This window comes from Dinoponera quadriceps, unplaced genomic scaffold (assembly GCF_001313825.1).
Source record: "Dinoponera quadriceps isolate SergipeBrazil2010 unplaced genomic scaffold, ASM131382v1 scaffold619, whole genome shotgun sequence".
NCBI lineage: Eukaryota > Metazoa > Arthropoda > Insecta > Hymenoptera > Formicidae > Dinoponera > Dinoponera quadriceps.
In genome coordinates, this window is record NW_014554767.1 from 196 (window position 1) to 17,751 (window position 17,556).

Below are 17,556 nucleotides of genomic sequence, written 5' to 3' on the forward strand. Positions count from 1 at the left end.
GAAATAACATTATAAAACATCTATTTATTTATATATATAAGATAAAAATATGTTTCAGAGGTTGAATCTATTATTTTATATAATAAATATATGTTTGCGTATAATTTAATTAAAGATAATTTAATTAAAGTGTACAGAATAGCACCCTAGGATAATTATATGTATATTTTTTACTCGTTAGTGGAGATATTTCTGATGAAAGGAACAAACTTTACAAGTAAATTAGTAATTGATTCCGAGAATGAATCAGAGTTTTTTATTTCCATCCTGGTGATAAAAATGATAAATTCTCATTGGGTCATTTCTTTATGCCTAATACGTTACGTTTTATGCCAAAATCTGTGCTCTTCGCTTTACTTAATCGAATGGTAGGATATTTTCGTCTTCCTATGATCACAGAAATGAAAAACTACTAGATTTCCTAAGTATTAAGGCAAAAATTTTCCTACAATTGCTTATAAAAAACTACCAAACTTAGTAAGATTCCTACTGTGTTGGCAACACTGGTCGCAACTATATGTAGTTAAACTGTGGTTAAACTGTGATACCAGCTTAAGAAACATTATTACAGTCGAACGTGTAGAATAAGTACATGTTCTATGCTATGACGCGACTTGCCTGCCGCCTACATAAAATCAAGGTCGAACAAAAAGAACACAGGATTTTCCGTTCCTTTTACCGATGTTCCTTATCTACCTATTTTATCCTATTCTCACGTCAAGTGACAGTTTCGTCATGTGAAAGAGATACGTGATACGATCGTCGTACTGTTCAAAAATTGCTGTAGTAATTCACAAAGGTAATTTCAGATCTGAAACTCTTGTTAAATCTTGCGAGAAAAGTGCCATGCTTTACAAATCATCACGAAATTCGATAATTATTAACAATGTAAACGTGAGTTACGCTTCCACGTCTAACGCTAAGTGCTCGCGCATGAGAGACAACTTGTTTTCCGTTTAAAACTCACGACCGAAGTATTTCAGATCATGTGTTAATGTTGAAATTCTTAATCCTATCGATTATGTTGTTACGTTGGGATTATTCCTCGGCACGAATCATGTATAGTTACGGAGGACATTAATATCAATTATTGTTAATGGATTCGCGTGTGCGGTTACTGAAAATCGGATAAAGCCGTTTTAGTAAATCTGCTCAGCGAAAACGTGATCCACGTATCATCGTGACATCATGGAGAAGTTCGCAATTGATTTGGACAAGGTCCTCGATGATTTCGAATTCAACGAAGGTACGCATTTCCGAGCGAAGTTCGTCAGTTCAACTTTTAACGTCATTCTAGCAACATGTTAAAGATGCTTTAGATGCTGCAAATTAAACGTTAATTATAACAATACCTTAAGATAGATGTTATCACCGGGTGCAATTATCTTAGAGATATATATTTGCACGTATCACAAAAGATACAGATAACAAAATTCAACTTTTGCTGACACACAAAATTTTATCACTTACAGACTGTGCAGAACAAGTAGCATCGGTTGTAACTTCCACAATTGATGCTTCGGGTATAGACAAGCGTACAACTGAATCGTTACATCCAAAAACATACAATTACGTTACTGTTAATTCTGAGAAAGGAAAGGCAGCTGATAGTATACCATCTTTTGAAAAATACAAAGACACTCGGCCGATAGATGTCGATTGTAGATATTCGTTGACTGAAAGGAACATAATGTCAGTATCAGAAGGTAAAGATTCTATAAATAATTATTATACACATGACCATGTAGGTGATAACAAGACTGGACAGAAATTGTGTGTTCATTCTCATGATTCCGATCAAGCACCTTTAACATTGTACAACGACATATCATATAACTTGCTGCAAAAACAACAAAATGGAAATAACGATTCAAAGGATGACAACAGATACGACAAGAAGTTAAATCAACCGAATATCAAACCTAGTATTAGCAATGTTTTTAATAGTTTGAACGAATATATCAACGCTCCCACTAGGAGCTTGGATTATGTTGAACCTATGTTAGATGAAACAAATGATCTGTCCAAAACGTCCATAGATAACATAGAAGAGAAAGATCTTAGACTGAGCAGAGATATAATGATTAGCAAATGTTCAACTTCCAACGCAAAAGGGTTTGTAGGTACAACTAGTACAAATACTTTGGATTACAAAAATACCTTACCGATGGAAACAGGTAAATTACTTGAGACGGAAACTATTGATGAGCAAGATAATACTATACAAAATGTTGTATTTCATTCTGCTCCGATGCAGTGTGAGAAAAATAGTAATAACACTGTAATCTCTGAAACAGCGAGTGCGGCCAGTTCGAAATATGCATGTGATAATGTTACTGCAAATACAGAGCTATCTAACAATAATAAAATAGGTGTTAATGAAAAGTTCGCAACCAATGACAGCAGATCTGATGAGATTCTTGACGAAAGTCTTGCTGGTAAACAAGAGCAATCAGATACAGAGAGACAAGATCTTGCTGATAAACTCGGCTCTGGCGAAAATAAGGAAAACATAATAGCGAGTACTACAAAGTTGGATACGAATGTAACGAACAACGCAGAAAATGAGGTTGCGAAGAAAACGATTAAAAATGCTTCGACCGATGTGCGCACAACGATCAATGCCAGCGACGACTTTTCCGAGGAGGAGCTAAATCGCTATTTATTGGAGTTGGAGGAAGAGGAAAAGCTGAAGGAGGAAGCAACATCACGCGCGGATACCTCGTCGATAAAATCATACAATGAGTCGAACGACGAGACTATGAAGATCGTGTATCAGCATCAACGAGATGACGAGGGGGGCGCAAAGGAAGCACCCATGTTGGAGAAAATTATGATTGGTGAACATCCGAAAATATCAGAAGAAGAGCCTCTGGAGAAGGAAGCGAAGAAGTATCCTGCGATCGACTACAGCACAGGTGTGTCTAATAGGAACGCGGTGGATGTTTCTGCGGGAAGAAAAGACTCACAGGAACTTAATGATACCGTGAAGGTTGCCTCGGGTGAAAAACACAGTCAGTCAAAAGACATGCGAGACAATGAGCTGGGTAAAGCAGCGCAAAATAATGACGATGTAACGACCAAAATAGTTGGTCAGCACACGGAGACACAAGAAAATGCTTCACGAGCTGCGTCGAGTGCGGCCGTTGCTGAGGAGAACGAAATCCCGATTTCGAAGCCGGAAAATGTCGGTGAACAATACAGTCACGGCGTAACTATGATACAGAAGTTACAACAGAATGCCAGCGCAGATACGCAATCGCAAGACAACAAAGACGATACTGGTGAGGATAAGAGAGAAGCGGAAGACAAAGAAATCCACGGTGAAAACGGAATACACTGCAACATTATCGAGAACAACAAAGGAAATGTCCCTGGAACACATGATAAGACTTTTAAGGCCGAAGTTGTAGCTAAAGTCACCGATATTAGTACAGTTTCCAGTACGGACGAGAACAGTCAAGAAGCTGGCAAACCCACTCGTCCTCAGACATTAGATATTGTTTCGACGCATAACAAAGATGACTCCCATACACTCGGTAAGTGCTTAATGCATAGATTATCAAGATTCTCAGGATCACGTGTAGTTTGTGTTTAAGCAAAACATTGATGCTTATTGAATTGTTGATTTCTCTCTTACTGATGTTATATCGTGTAATACTGTGACACAGAATCTTCGAGCGCTACACCGAGAGAAGCAGAACATTCGGAAACCGGAGGCCCTGCTGACGAGGATCGGGGTGCTTCATCGGACGTATCTGATAATTCTTTAATGGAGTGCAACACGGTTCTGGGTAAACAGCCCCCGTTTTGGGTGCCGGACAGCGATGCACCTTGCTGTATGTTATGCGATGTTAGGTTTACTGTACTTAAAAGACGTCATCATTGCCGTGCTTGCGGTAAGGTATGTGAAAATAGAAGATAGAATCCAGTTTCTCGTTTTTGTCTTGTCGATTGGTATGTGGATACTAATTGATAAAACGCAATGAATTTTGTGTGTTCCAATATACATTATATATATATATANTTTTATTATTGTACATTATTAATATGTATACATAATTCATTGTTTTGCTAACTGGTTTTTCTTTGTCAAGGCCTGTTCTACAATATGCCGTATGCCGAAATTGGATGTCGGAACGCACTCGATAGTCCAATGAGAGAATTTATTTTTTGGAAGTGAGTTCTCATTAGACCATCGAATACGTTCTGGCATCCGACAGCGACATACGACGTATTGTAGAATAGGTCTAATTTGCCACGTCGTACCGACATCTGTTCTTTGAATATGATGATCAAGTGTTTACGTGTTTATTATACATTTCGCAGGTGTTGTGTCACAAGTGTTGCAATATGAAATATAGATTAGAATACCAAGTAAACATCGATTCCCGTGTTTGCGTCCTGTGTCATCACGTACTCACAAAAGGTAACTGGAAGTAATCCCTTTGACGAAAGATTTATCTCGTAGTGATATCTTCTTGATATTATTATATGAAGGAAAATAAACAGAATTTACATTGTATACTTGCACTTTTAGCGGAGAACGAACAAGGAATGGGCGACTGGTCATCCAGTTATAGCTCATATGCTGGCTGCAGTGACATCAACTCCCCACAGGTATGTTAGTCGCAATTTACGGTTCGAATTTTGATCCATTTTATTGATATCTGTAGCGCAAAACTGTAGCTTTAGGCCATTGAACGCCACTCTGTGAAGTGCCTGTTTGTTAACGAGTTTTAAGAAAAGAAGCCGACTGCTTAAACTCATTAACAAATCACTTTTAGAGTTTCATTCAGTGATGAATTATATCAAATAACACTATTATATCAAATAACACTAACTTTTTATAAGCATTATACAAACATTAATGTAAGTCTAGTCGAGTACCTATAACAACTTGTTGAATACTTCTGTTTAATTTTTATGCTTTATTTGTGCAGACAATTTGTGTTTATCAAAAGCAGATTAAGTTAATAAATGTTTAAATAACGAACTATTAACACACATAAGCAGATTAATATTATGTTATCATTCTACATTAAAAGTTTCAGATATACACCTATATATTTAAATTAAGTGCATTCTTAAATTAATCCTCAAATTGTTAACCTTTTTGAATTTTGTGTAAGTAAAAATATGTAATTTCGAGAAATGAAATTGCTTGCATATCAATGTCTGACTAGTGATCATAAAAAAGTTGAATATAGTTGCCAAAATATTTTTTATTGTTGTTAATAAGTATTTTGTATTGTTTTATAACGTCGGAAAAACCGAACATTTTAAATTAAGGTGCCCAAGAGCTGCTAAGATACAAATTCTCAATGATTATGTTTAATAAGCACCTTTACGAATTATCGTTCCTAATATATATTATTACTTATTTTTATGCATTTTATATATTATTGAATTGAATTATAGCATGTACAATTTTTTAATGGCTCCTCTTGAGCTTCGCGAGTATTTAATTCGTTTTCAGTAGAGTATGCATGTCAATATAACGATCAAGCATGGTTTAGTAGAGCTACTATGCAATAAAATATAGTCTGCTTTATATTGCGAATATAGTTAGGGTCCAGCAAACACACACACACACACACACACACACACATATAAATAATTTATTAAGGTAAAGAAGAAACATCTTCAATTTGAAATTTTCTTCTTGATAAATTGTCAAATGTCGTGCATCTAAAGTAACTTCTTAAAATTCCTCATCTCATGTCTATTTCTCGATAATGAAAATATTCACAAGTTATTAAACATCGAGTCCTCTAGTTACTCTTCATTGTGTTAGAATGATGAAACGATGATTTTTTTTCATGATTAACTTTATTGCACAATAGTAACCATGCTTTTCCTATTCGGGCGTGAAATGTGTTCGCTGGACGATTGAACGAACGTCGGTGTTAGAAGTATTCGACAAATGGTTATAGGGGAGACAGCCTAATCCAAATAATCCCATGGAGTACTGTTCAACTATACCACCCTTGCAACAGTTAGCCGGCGGTTTGCCACCACCACCGACGGTGATGGTACCTGTGGGTGTTCTTAAGAGAGAGGGCTCCAAACATCGTACAGAAGGGCAGAAATCTGTAATGTTTAGTGATGGTAGGTAAAATATTAGAAATTTATGCTGTCAAATGTTCTCAAAATCTCTCTCTCTCTCTCTCTCTCTCTCTCTCTCTCGCACTAATGTGTTATATGTGTGTATGTGTGTTACTTTCAAAATAATCGAATCTCTTTTATATCAGTTTCCTACACACATCGTTTTTGAATCGTTTAATATGCAGAATAACGAGACAACGGCTACGTATGTATATGCGTATAACAAGTTATCCTGTATTATTATCCTGTATGTCATTTCTCCTGCTGCGTTATACTTTTCAGTTGTTTCTGTTCTCGTTATTCCTTCATCCGATGCGGTATTATTTGTCACTTATTTTCCACCACTCTGGGACGTGTCGCCACGTTGTCAGCCCCCTGAACCCTTCCTGGTTTGTTTTATTTTTACGCACCTATAACTAAAACACAGGAATAAGGCCTGGCTGTGACCTGACAGAGCTAGACACGTGTTGGGATCTGAAGCCACCGTACCGTAAGCAGGGGAACAAGCGGATCTTCGCGTCAGGATCCACATCGACCGATGCTGCAACGAGGAAACAGAGTCATCCTCCTTTAGATAGCACGACCAACAGCTACATACCGCACGATTCTAATTTATTACCACCGACCGTCACGATACACAAAGGCCGTAAGTAGATGTTACTGTGTTACACGAAGAATCCATAATCTTATCTCAACGCTTACGTCGCTTCTTTCTTTGTTGCAAACAGAAATCACCTATCACCCGCTTATGGATGAGAATGTGCTCTACAAGACGTTGAAGAATGAATGTGAGCCGCCCGTAATGTTTGCGGTCAATCGGAATCTCTACGCATATGTGAAGATTACCAATCGTGAGTGTACTTGCGACACTGAAGTACACTACAAGATAGATTATTTTATTTAATATACGCGAATATTTCGAAAAAAGTTTTTTCAAAAAATGTTTTAGATAAAAGTTTTATGGCTTCGAGAGGAAAAGATGATAACATTATCAATTTAATTGTAGATAGTGCCATTTTCGAGATTTCATCAGGGCGGTCATTTTTTAAATGGAAGTCAATTTTTTTCTTGAAATAAAACTTGTAGTTGGCAATGAAACGAATACAACGGATTTTTTTAAATTGGATCATTTATTATCGTTTGAGTTACAACGTTCCAAAGTTTATAATATATCGCCACTAAAGCGACCAATATATGTACATTATTCTCATCATATCCATGTCTTTGTCTTCTACGTACCAGGTAAACATTTATTTAAGAACTCAGCAAGGTAACTTGGTACGCAGGAGATAAAGACATAGGTATTAAGAACAATGTATATATATTGGTCATTTTAGCGGCAGTAAATTATAAACTTTGGAACTCTGTAACTCAGTGAAAAATTATCCAATTTCAGAAAAAAAACCGTTGTACTCATTTTATTTGTTAGCTACTTCCACTTTTAAAAATGGCCGCAATTTAAAAAAAATGATGAAATTTCGAAAGTGGCACTATCTACAGTTAAATTGATAATGTCGTCATTTTCCTCTCTTGAAGCCATAAAACTTTCGTCTGAAACATTTTTGAAAAAAACTTTTCTTTTTGGAGATATTTGCGTGTATTGAATAAAATGATCTATTTTGTATATCGTTAAACAAAACTCGTGAGACAAGCTGCATTTTTCATTACGTGGATTTTTAGTGAACTGCTGCGTGAACAAGATCTGCTGGAACGTAACGTCGAGAGGTCTCGCCTGCGTCGGCCAAGACGAAGTGATATTGTTGGTCGAGACTTTGCCGGATGAAACGCGGATCCCAAAGGATCTACTCGTGTACATCAATCAGTTGTATCTCGAAGCTATTAAAGGTAACTCCTGTCATCATTATTAGCATTTCAATAACTGCAAAATCTATTGGGTCGATGCAATTGTTCCACTTCTTTATTAAAATATTTACATATTGCACTTATTTTAAAATGCAATAAATTAACTATGCCATTTTTTTCGATAACATCGCCATCTCGCCCATAGTTGCATGATCCCGCGCTCGTAGGAATTCTAGGATTTCTGAGCGAAAAACTGACAAAGAAACGGAACGAATTTTTCAGGCATAGGAACGGCTCTTTTCCTCGTTTATTTAGAGACACTTCATTTTTTTCTCATTTTTTTTTTATTAAAAAAATTCATTTTTTTGCACTTTTTTATTCGATTTGAGTCCTTTCGAAAAAAAAAATATTCGATCATAAGAAATTATGTTCAGTAACTTTTTTTTTTAAACAAAACAAAAGATTCAAAGAAAATAAAACATTATAACTATATTGACTCCAACAACACAATGTTCATAAAGTGAAGAACTGTGATTTTATTTTTAAACAGTTTTTATCTAGTTTATCAGAAAAGTCGACATGAGCATACCTGACTGTTTTCTTTAAATTGGATATTATTGAATATTATTTTTAAGAAGTTGACTAACTAGTTTATTTTCAATGGAAAAATCGATAATTTAAAAATGTTTACATTTATTTCTAAAATTTGTTTTTGCTTGACGAAAAGATCTGGGATGTTCCAACATCGTGGAAATATGTTACAATGTAGCTTAACTAGATTCAAGTATTATTTTTTATTTCATTAAACATGTTTGAAAAGACGATTTCTATTTTTTTGTAAAGAAAATTTTATTGTACCTAAATATGTATCTAAGATTGAGTTTAAAGTAAATTTTAGATTCTAAGTATCATAACTATTTTGTTCCGCAAAATCTATTAACTTTCACTATAAAATCAGTATTATTTTTAATTTTTGAGAGAAAGATATATATATATATATATATATATATATAGGCCTGTATTTAATTCGTTTTCAATAGAGTATACATGTCAATATAACAATCAAACATATATATATAGAGATGGTATAATAGAAAAATAATTTAATTTTTAACGTGCAAATTCAAAAAAATTATTACTATTATTTTATAAAAAATGTATTATTATTATACTTATTTTTATTCGCTTTTTTAAAAGCTTTATTATTTATTATTTTTTACATCAATCTAATGCTATTCTAATGCAGCTAATAATCTCGGGTCTGTTCGCAGGTAACACAATGACGGAACTCGGATTCTCGGTATATCAAGGCGGTAATTTGCTAGGTTCCCGCGAGCACACGGGCTTTCTTTTTATTCGCCAGTCGCTACAGTGCTTGCAGAAGATCATCTTACCACCAGCGCCTTTTCTAGTCGGACTGTTAGTCCACAGGTGAATATATCGTTGAAGTATAATAAGAATTTGTACTTCCAATATACATGTTATCGTTCCTTGCTTCGTTTCAGTTATATTCTTTTTACCTAACAATTATCATTTTCCTTGCTGCTTGTCAGATGGGAAACTCCGTGGGCCAAGGTGTTCCCGTTGAGGCTTCTCTTGCGTCTCGGTGCGGAATACCGTTATTATCCCTGTCCACTGGTGTCGGTTCGTTTTCGGGACGCGTTATACTTCGAGATTGGACATACCGTCATGAAAGTCTTGGCAGACTTTAGAAACTTCGGTTACACATTACCCGGAGTCAAGGGCTTGACAATCCATCTCAAGAATCGTACGACGGACGTCATGTTTCCCAGAAACCGATATGACCAAGTCATAAAGGGCCTCCACAACTCGAATGATCATGTTTTAGCTTACGCCTCGAACTTCAGTATATCCGCGGACTCTCACTTGGTTTGCATACAAACAAACACCGGCGACGAAAGCAATTATCAGACGCAAGCGATAAATATTCACAACAAACCGAGAACGGGTGAGTGTCGACGAATATTTTTTTCATCCCTTGCAAATATTCGCTTCAATTTTTTTTTATATATTTATACGTACGTTATAAAAAATGGATACTTGCGCTCTCTTTTTATTTAATTTGTATTAATGTACGAAATCTCCTCTACATATTTTTCCTGCCTTGCAGTAACCGGCGCCAGTTTTATTGTCATCAACGGTGCACTGAAATCCTCGATGGGCCTCTCCGCCAAATCTAGTATCGTAGAAGACGGATTAATGGTAGAAATAATGCCGGAAAAGATGGAGGCATTGAAAGCCGCTTTGAAAAATATGCAGGATTTTTCAATCGGCTGCGGACGACAGGGAGCGTCGGAGCCAGATGAGACTGTAAATATCAAATGGGTCGATAACGATACGCTGTTCAATCTGGGGTAAGTTTTCCTTCTATCGATATCTCTTACATATCGCACTTCACGAGATATCTGATATGATCTTCGCGATAGATCTATTTCAATCAGAGTAAATCTAATATAACCGTTATATAATCGTATCATCAGAGCTCGTATGTATCGTTTAATAACATACAACATTTCATTTCTAGAGTCAAAAGCCCCATCGACGGACAACTGATGGATGGTATACCGTCTATCAGAGTACACAATGGCACCGATTACAAGGGTACAACTCGATTTATACGCTGGACAGAAGTATTTCTTATAAAAGTACGGTATCAGAGCTAACGTAGAAACAGAGCATGTCGCTTTCTATATAAATGGTGATTAATTAAATCGTATTGTTCCCAAAGTCAGACGATCATTCGAACGGTGTGAGCGATCCTGTGGATGTCAGTAAACTATCTGGAAATATAGCGAAAGCGACCTGCGCCGCGTTGGTCAAATTGTTGGATCTTCTGGCAACAGCCGGTCTAACGAAGCTCGGTGTGCGGGCCACAATTCATCCGGATAACGTAAGCGTATCTTCCGAATCTCTTGTTCCTAAGCGCAATGATCTCTTGTGTCCTTAATTATAATAATAATTAGAGCTAGTGTCGAAGGCTTTGACATTTGAATTTCGAAGATTCGTAGCTTCGGTGTTCATTTATTCATCGAATTTCGCAAACTTCGAAGCTTCGAAACATCGGAATTATACGATTTTTTAAATTAACAATCTTGTATTTTTTTACATTTATTTATATCAAATATAAACTCAGCGGGAAAAACATATTTCTCGATATAAAAAAGCGACTGTGTAATATTTGATACATTCATTCATTTATAAAAGTTCATTTATAAAATTCTTTAATATTTCCTGAATAAAATATATGTAAACAATAGTCTAGCATTCGCAAAATTGTATTTTTCCAAGCTTCGAAGATTACGACTTTTCAAACGTACCTTCGAAGCTTAAAAATAGTCAAAAATTTTATTATTTATATATACAAAGATTATTTAAGATATACTAAGGCTGTAACAGCTTTAGTAATGATCCAATTTATTTGACCCAATTATTGTATACAATTGTTTACTAATATGTGTAGGTATGAAATGTGCATTATAGGTGGGTTACGAGGCCGGAAGCGAGGGTACAAAATTGCCGCCAATCTACATGAACAGCTTAGACAATGAATTGATTCAAGTTTTACACAAGGCCGCGCAGAACAGTCAAGACGAGCATACGGTGCTCGAGTTGATATTCTACGTACTCGACGATTGAGGAGAATAGCGTGCATACTATGTTTCTTGACTAGAAGATGCCCCTTGCGGAGCTACAACGGGTAACTTTTATTTGAAGAAAGGCGAAAAGTGCGATTGCGGATCATCATGGAACGACGTTTACACGAAGCATACATTATCTATTCGCTGTACGCTTTTTCCTGTAACCGAGGATATTATTTTTAGTTTCTATTTCTCAATGCTACTTTTTCATCGCGTACTCGTGATATTTTTAATTCTATTGAAGAATTCAACGATACGATTTGCGTGAGAAGTACCTTTTCCAAATGTTGTAGATCGAGAAATGCCGGAAGGAAGCATAATAATGACACTTTAAGAGTGACAATTTTATAATAAATAGACTTTTATTCAACATTGTAACTAATTGGACTGCTCTACCACGGAACGTTATTTATTGCCAAAGACGTGCGCGCAGGATACGCTATATTCTTTATTAATGTAAATATACTTATCCTCTTTCTCGATTATTTTGTAAAGTATACACAGGAACTATCATGTTTCACCACAATATGACCTGAAGTGGCACTTTCATAGGAACTCTTTACAGATACTAACAACAATGACAATTGTTAGACAACCACGGTAGCTAGATCGCGGTGGAATTCGCTGTACGAACGTAACGGCAAATGCGTCCTGTGTGCTTATTCTGTAACTTTCAACGACAACATCGTTATCGTTGAACGTTGTTGCGCAATTATTATGTTACGTGTTATATCTGCGCGACGATAACGTAATGTATATGATCACAACGCGTAAGTTAAGAAAATTACAGAATAGGTCTGCTGTTCGCTTATGCAATTCTGTTAATTGATACATGTATTTGTTTACTAACAATATTTTATATATACATATATAGCAAATTTCTCGAACGTACAACAGCTTGTGTAAGACAGTACTGTAATGTAATTATTATTGTATTTATTGTTGTATAATAAAACTGTTAGATAAAATTAATATAATGACAAGACGATCTTGTTACTTAAACTCTAACTGAACGATGAAGTATCCGCATACGTGACGATGTTAATAAAAATTATTTTGTTACAACTGTGCGTTTTCATACCACTTTGTTATGAGTATGTACTCTTCATTCCTTTCCTATGTACATGGGCACATTCTATGTAATATACAGTCTAGTATAAGAATGTATCGAACGACATGATTATCCTGTTTGTATGCTGTTGTCTGGGCAACCAGAGGTACTAGTTCAGGCGACTCGGTCATGTAACGTGCTCACAGATTATAACGCATTACAGTGTTACGCGAGCTTCGAGTACTCGTTATTTTTGGAAAGGTGTACGACACTTGAAATTACTGCATCATGAGTGAAAACGTAAAGTTTATCGTGACGGAGATAAATAAATTACTGGGACGCAATTACAATTTAATTGGATTCAACTCCTTAAGTGCCGAAGATTTATTGCAAGTGCGTAATCGTTGCTTTTTCATTTTTGCTATACTTTCGTCAATAATTAATTTCGGCTATCCTTTCACAGGTACTGTGCGCTGTTCTGCTGAAGATACAACAACAAGATAATTTAGATGCCGACATCAGAATAGAGTCTCCGGAAGAAAGTTCCATATATATTTTAACAACCTTACGAATACTTAATTACCAGCCTGATATAGATCCTGTGGCGTTTAGGTATGTTTTTGAACAGTTTAATTGAGAAAGAGAGAGAGAGAGAGAGATTGATTTAAATCTTTTAAAATAATATCAAGCGAACGAAAAAGAAAATATAAATCCAATCAAATAAAAAAAATGGTTGATAAGACTTTATTCACTAAAAATTCATAAATATAAATTTTCTTAGGCAAGGTCTAGTTCGAGGCGACGTTGAGATCATTCATCCTGTACTGATGTGGCTTTTGACACATATCGATGTCGTTCAAAAGAGAGCATATTTGTCACGATTCCTCGTCAAGGTAACTCGCTAAGAGACCGTTCCCCAGGAGCATAATATATTCCCATACAATAATTGGCTACTGTATAATTATAGAAAAATAGCTAATAGTATAAATTCTTATGATCACCAGATAGAAATTCCACCGGAGTACCTGGGGGACTCAGAGATATCCCTCTTACATGAACAATATTTGTCCCTAGTTGACCGATTCAAGACAGTTCACAAGGAGAGAGAGATAGGGAAGAAGGTAAAGATAACTTGTGAAAATTCTCTTATCTCTATCTCGCGTGAATAATCATTCTTTATTTCACGCAGAATGTCGAAACTGCAGCCGAGCTCGCAACGGATCTCCAAGCGATGGGAAAAGAGAAAGAAGTATGTCGCTGATAATTATAATATCATTAGAGAATATATACTGGAGAATATATACAGGAATATCTCAGCGGAAGAATCAGTTATTTATTTTATTGCGATATGTAACAATGTAACGGATATATAGTAATTGATACATCTTCTGTTGCACATGTAGGCGGTGACAGCGCGCATCACGAAAATTAAATCAAAAGCCGAGTCTGCGCTGCATCTATTGGATTCTTGCAGGATGTTGCGGACGGAAAGGGACAAAGAACGTGATTTGATGTCGCAGAAAGAGCAAGAGGAGGACACTATGTCTGATTTGCAGGTATATTCCCTGCAAAAGGTAACTCGCAGGTAATTCGTCGAATTTGCGCGCTTCCACTACGATAAAATCGTGCTTTGTTGCGTTCAGAATTCTCTTCAACGGGTGGAACGCGAGCTGCAAATTTTGAAGCGCGACGGTATTGGGCTCACACCGCAGATATTAATCCAACATCTGGCGGAGGAGGTGACGGTGCAGACTGCGATTATAAAGGAGAAGCTCCCGTCCGAGTTAAACGCGAAGAAAAATCGAATGAGAGCCTTGTCGGTAGTCAAGGAATATTCTTACTTGGGCCCGGATAAAATTATAGGCATGAGGAACGAACTGGATGCTATACTGAAAGACATACAAGATTTGGTGGAGTCTAAAGTGCGTACCCTAATGGGAAATATTTTGCTGAAACACTCTTTTGCAATTGACCCTATTTCATTTAATATATATATATTAATTTAATATATTATAATAAACGTAATTTTCAGTTTAATTCAGTAAATTTCACGTTGTCTATCTCAAAAATTTTTTTATTACTTTTCAGAATTATACTTTAATTTTCATTTTTTCGCATATTTCGCACAGTATTATATTGAATTTAATTATGAAAATTATGACTTATTTTGAAATATTTATTATTATATGTTTCAACAATTTTTCAGTAATCTTCATTTTATTGTTCATCAAGTTTATAGTATTCGAATATAAAGAAAGTTAAAATATATTGTTGAAATTGATCAAATTTAACTGAAAACTGCATACATTGATAGAATGATAATGAAATGGGGTCAATTGAGAGAATTTCAATAAAATTTTCAGCATAATATTTCCATCAGGAATAATTATGAACACGTTGACTGAATGATTCACGTGAGATGTGTTCTTTTGAAGATCTTATATCTTAAGATCGTCGTTTGTAAATTTTCACGGTATATATTCCAGATATCTAAAAACGACATAGACAAGATGGAACCGTTCAGGCAACAAGCGGCCGCTGTTGGGAATATGAAACGAAACGCTCTCGAACGTTTGGAGAAGGTCGAGAGTTCTCTGGAGGAATTACAATTGCGTCTGAAAGAGAAGCAAGATCATTCGAGGGCTCTGTTAGAAACGTCGGCACCCAGAGCGGAGGAATTGAAGAAATATGTTAATCGTTTGAAAACCAAAAGTACCCTGTATAAACGTTGCAAAGCGGAGATTGCTAGCCTGAAAGCGGAAGGTGGTGTGCTGCATCGTACTGTAGCTATTCTAGAGGGACAGGTATTATTGAGATCTTCAGTATGAGCGCGTTTGATGACTCGTGTATCCCTTCGAAGTGTATTTATATGTATATAAAAATTATATAGAAAATTTATAATATTAGAATGTGGTGGGAGATGTGGTTAGAAATGTGGAGGAATAAATCCCTTTCTTAGCAAAAAAATTGAATAAATAAATAAATAAATAATATATTATTTATACTATATAATATTAATATTATTTATACTATAATATATTATATGTATATATATATATATATATATATACATATAATATATTTATTTATTTATTGTGTGTGTGTGTGTGTGTGTATATATATATACACACATATATAAGTAAATATATATTTATGTCTTTATTTATTTAACTTTTTAACCAAAAAGAAAACTTGCTTTACAATTTTGACTTAAGCACACTCATTCTTCCACACGTTAATAGTGTATAAATTTTCTGTATATTCTCTATATCACACATCTTTAAATTATTATTCTTGCACATTTATATAGCCTTTTACATAATAAACTTTTTTTTACCTATAGTTTAATTATACACTCTTTCATTTTTATACATTTTCCCTATTACTACTGATACATTTATGATTTACTTACTTATTCTCCTAATGATATATTTATGCCTTCAAAATAGATTAACATAAATGCGATCATTTCAGATAGCTCAGTCTTATCAGGCGGATATTGTATCAAAAGTAGTAATTCCGGAAAATTATACACTGGACAATGCGTTAACGACAAACTCTCAATTGTCTCATTCAATATTGGCCCTCCGTACCAATCTTTCCCCTATCATAAGAGGTAACAACGAAGTCGCTTGAAATGGAAGTCTATTCACGGTCAATTTATAATCGAACTCTATTACGGGCCGCTCATTTTTTCTTTAAACCTCCGAGACCGAATAAAATTTGAAAATAGATAAAAAGTCCAAAACGGACTTTATTTTTAATTCGCGGAAACGCGCAAAAATGTGCACACGTTCTATAATATGTTAATAGGATCGAATACATGACATATATTTCGCAGAATATTGATGGCATTTTTTAAAAAAATTTAGATATTAAGGTATTACGGCAGACAGCGCGTGAAACGGACGAGAGGTATCAGAAGGCATCCAAAAGCCACAACACGGTAGAAACGACTATGAAAAATACGACGAGTGATCTGTTATCCGAAACGAAACGACTGAAGGATAAGTTATTGCAGGTAATTTGCACATCGAAGGATAAGTCCATGATGCGTATAATGCCGAGTGTTATATTGCAGGATACCGAAGATAAAAAGCAATTCGAAGAAAGTATCGCAAAAATGAAAATTACCGAGGAGAAATTACGTAGCGAAGCAAAGGTAGATGTTAGACTTAGACAGCAATATCAATAGTTATCCTTAATAAAACTTATCGATGATCTGATTTTAGATTAGCAGCGGTAGTTTTAACAGCGTAGGACAAACATTAAAACAGGAATTGCGTAAGACAATCGTGTCGGAAGAAAAAACATTGAAAAATTTGAACAAGGAGCGAGAGAAAATAAGAGAACATACTATACAGTACGAAAGTCAAACGCAACAATGGAATAATATTATATCGTAAGTAAAACATTCAGCAGATATTTTACTACAACAAAACTAATAAAAATAATAGCATAAGGTGAAAAAAATAATAGAAAATCTTTCAATAGTCTTTGGTGAATATTAATAAAAATATATTTATATTCTAGTATCTTTTCATGTAAGATTCAATGTGCTGAAGAGAGTAAACAGACCGATGGCATAGTTGTACGAAGAGGAGGTGCTGAAACTCTTGTATTGCAATAATGTTACAATGATTAATTACACGCATATTTTTAGCAAGATCTTTTCACACATATTTTAATAGAAGCAAACACTGGTCGTAGTTATATATTTTAAATGTGAAACAAAATAAAACATGCAGGAAATACATTGAACTGCAGGTAGCAGGAGATTGTGTCTTATTAGTATATACTACTAGTATAGTATCTACTTGTGTATCTCCATAATCTTAAAAACAAATTTAAAAAACAGGAAATTACAAAACATCTCTAATTTTAGTTTTATTAAAGGTCATCTCTCAACTTTGATACTATCTTTCTTTTTCTTTA

At 35.1% G+C, this 17,556-nt stretch overlaps 2 protein-coding genes across 6 annotated transcripts; both read left to right on the forward strand.

Annotated features, from left to right (window-relative positions):
* Nucleotides 1-646: 646 nt before the first annotated feature.
* Nucleotides 647-12,594, forward strand: LOC106741712. 5 transcript variants are annotated; one of them, XM_014613984.1, is made up of 16 exons: nucleotides 647-799; nucleotides 984-1,246; nucleotides 1,473-3,539; nucleotides 3,672-3,904; nucleotides 4,330-4,429; nucleotides 4,541-4,620; nucleotides 5,937-6,111; nucleotides 6,536-6,754; nucleotides 6,837-6,959; nucleotides 7,789-7,953; nucleotides 9,183-9,342; nucleotides 9,465-9,880; nucleotides 10,043-10,286; nucleotides 10,457-10,577; nucleotides 10,661-10,822; nucleotides 11,413-12,594. In XM_014613984.1, exons 2-16 carry the CDS (start codon nucleotides 1,189-1,191, stop codon nucleotides 11,566-11,568), a joined length of 4,479 nt encoding a protein of 1,492 aa, XP_014469470.1. In that variant the 5' UTR covers nucleotides 647-799; nucleotides 984-1,188; the 3' UTR covers nucleotides 11,569-12,594. The 5 variants fall into 5 exon arrangements, with proteins under 5 accessions (XP_014469470.1, XP_014469471.1, XP_014469469.1 ...); XM_014613985.1 differs by having other exon boundaries at nucleotides 1,135-1,246; XM_014613983.1 differs by having other exon boundaries at nucleotides 647-1,246.
* A 208-nt stretch (nucleotides 12,595-12,802) lies between these two features.
* Nucleotides 12,803-17,314, forward strand: LOC106741699 (intraflagellar transport protein 81 homolog). The gene is made up of 13 exons (XM_014613954.1): nucleotides 12,803-13,014; nucleotides 13,085-13,233; nucleotides 13,403-13,514; nucleotides 13,626-13,742; nucleotides 13,811-13,870; nucleotides 14,025-14,177; nucleotides 14,265-14,543; nucleotides 15,108-15,425; nucleotides 16,096-16,237; nucleotides 16,494-16,642; nucleotides 16,703-16,783; nucleotides 16,854-17,023; nucleotides 17,155-17,314. Exons 1-13 carry the CDS (start codon nucleotides 12,910-12,912, stop codon nucleotides 17,249-17,251), a joined length of 1,932 nt encoding a protein of 643 aa, XP_014469440.1. The 5' UTR covers nucleotides 12,803-12,909; the 3' UTR covers nucleotides 17,252-17,314.
* Nucleotides 17,315-17,556: the final 242 nt, after the last annotated feature.

Coding starts and splice junctions, on each gene's coding strand:
- LOC106741712 (XM_014613983.1), top strand. CDS start 1,189: ATGGAGAAGTTCGCAATTGATTTGGACAAGGTCCTCGATGATTTCGAA. Junction 6,960..7,788: donor ATATGTGAAGATTACCAATC/GTGAGTGTACTT, acceptor GTGGATTTTTAG/TGAACTGCTGCGTGAACAAG. Junction 7,954..9,182: donor GTATCTCGAAGCTATTAAAG/GTAACTCCTGTC, acceptor GTCTGTTCGCAG/GTAACACAATGACGGAACTC.
- LOC106741699 (XM_014613954.1), top strand. CDS start 12,910: ATGAGTGAAAACGTAAAGTTTATCGTGACGGAGATAAATAAATTACTG. Junction 15,426..16,095: donor TAGCTATTCTAGAGGGACAG/GTATTATTGAGA, acceptor CGATCATTTCAG/ATAGCTCAGTCTTATCAGGC. Junction 16,238..16,493: donor TCTTTCCCCTATCATAAGAG/GTAACAACGAAG, acceptor AAAAAAATTTAG/ATATTAAGGTATTACGGCAG.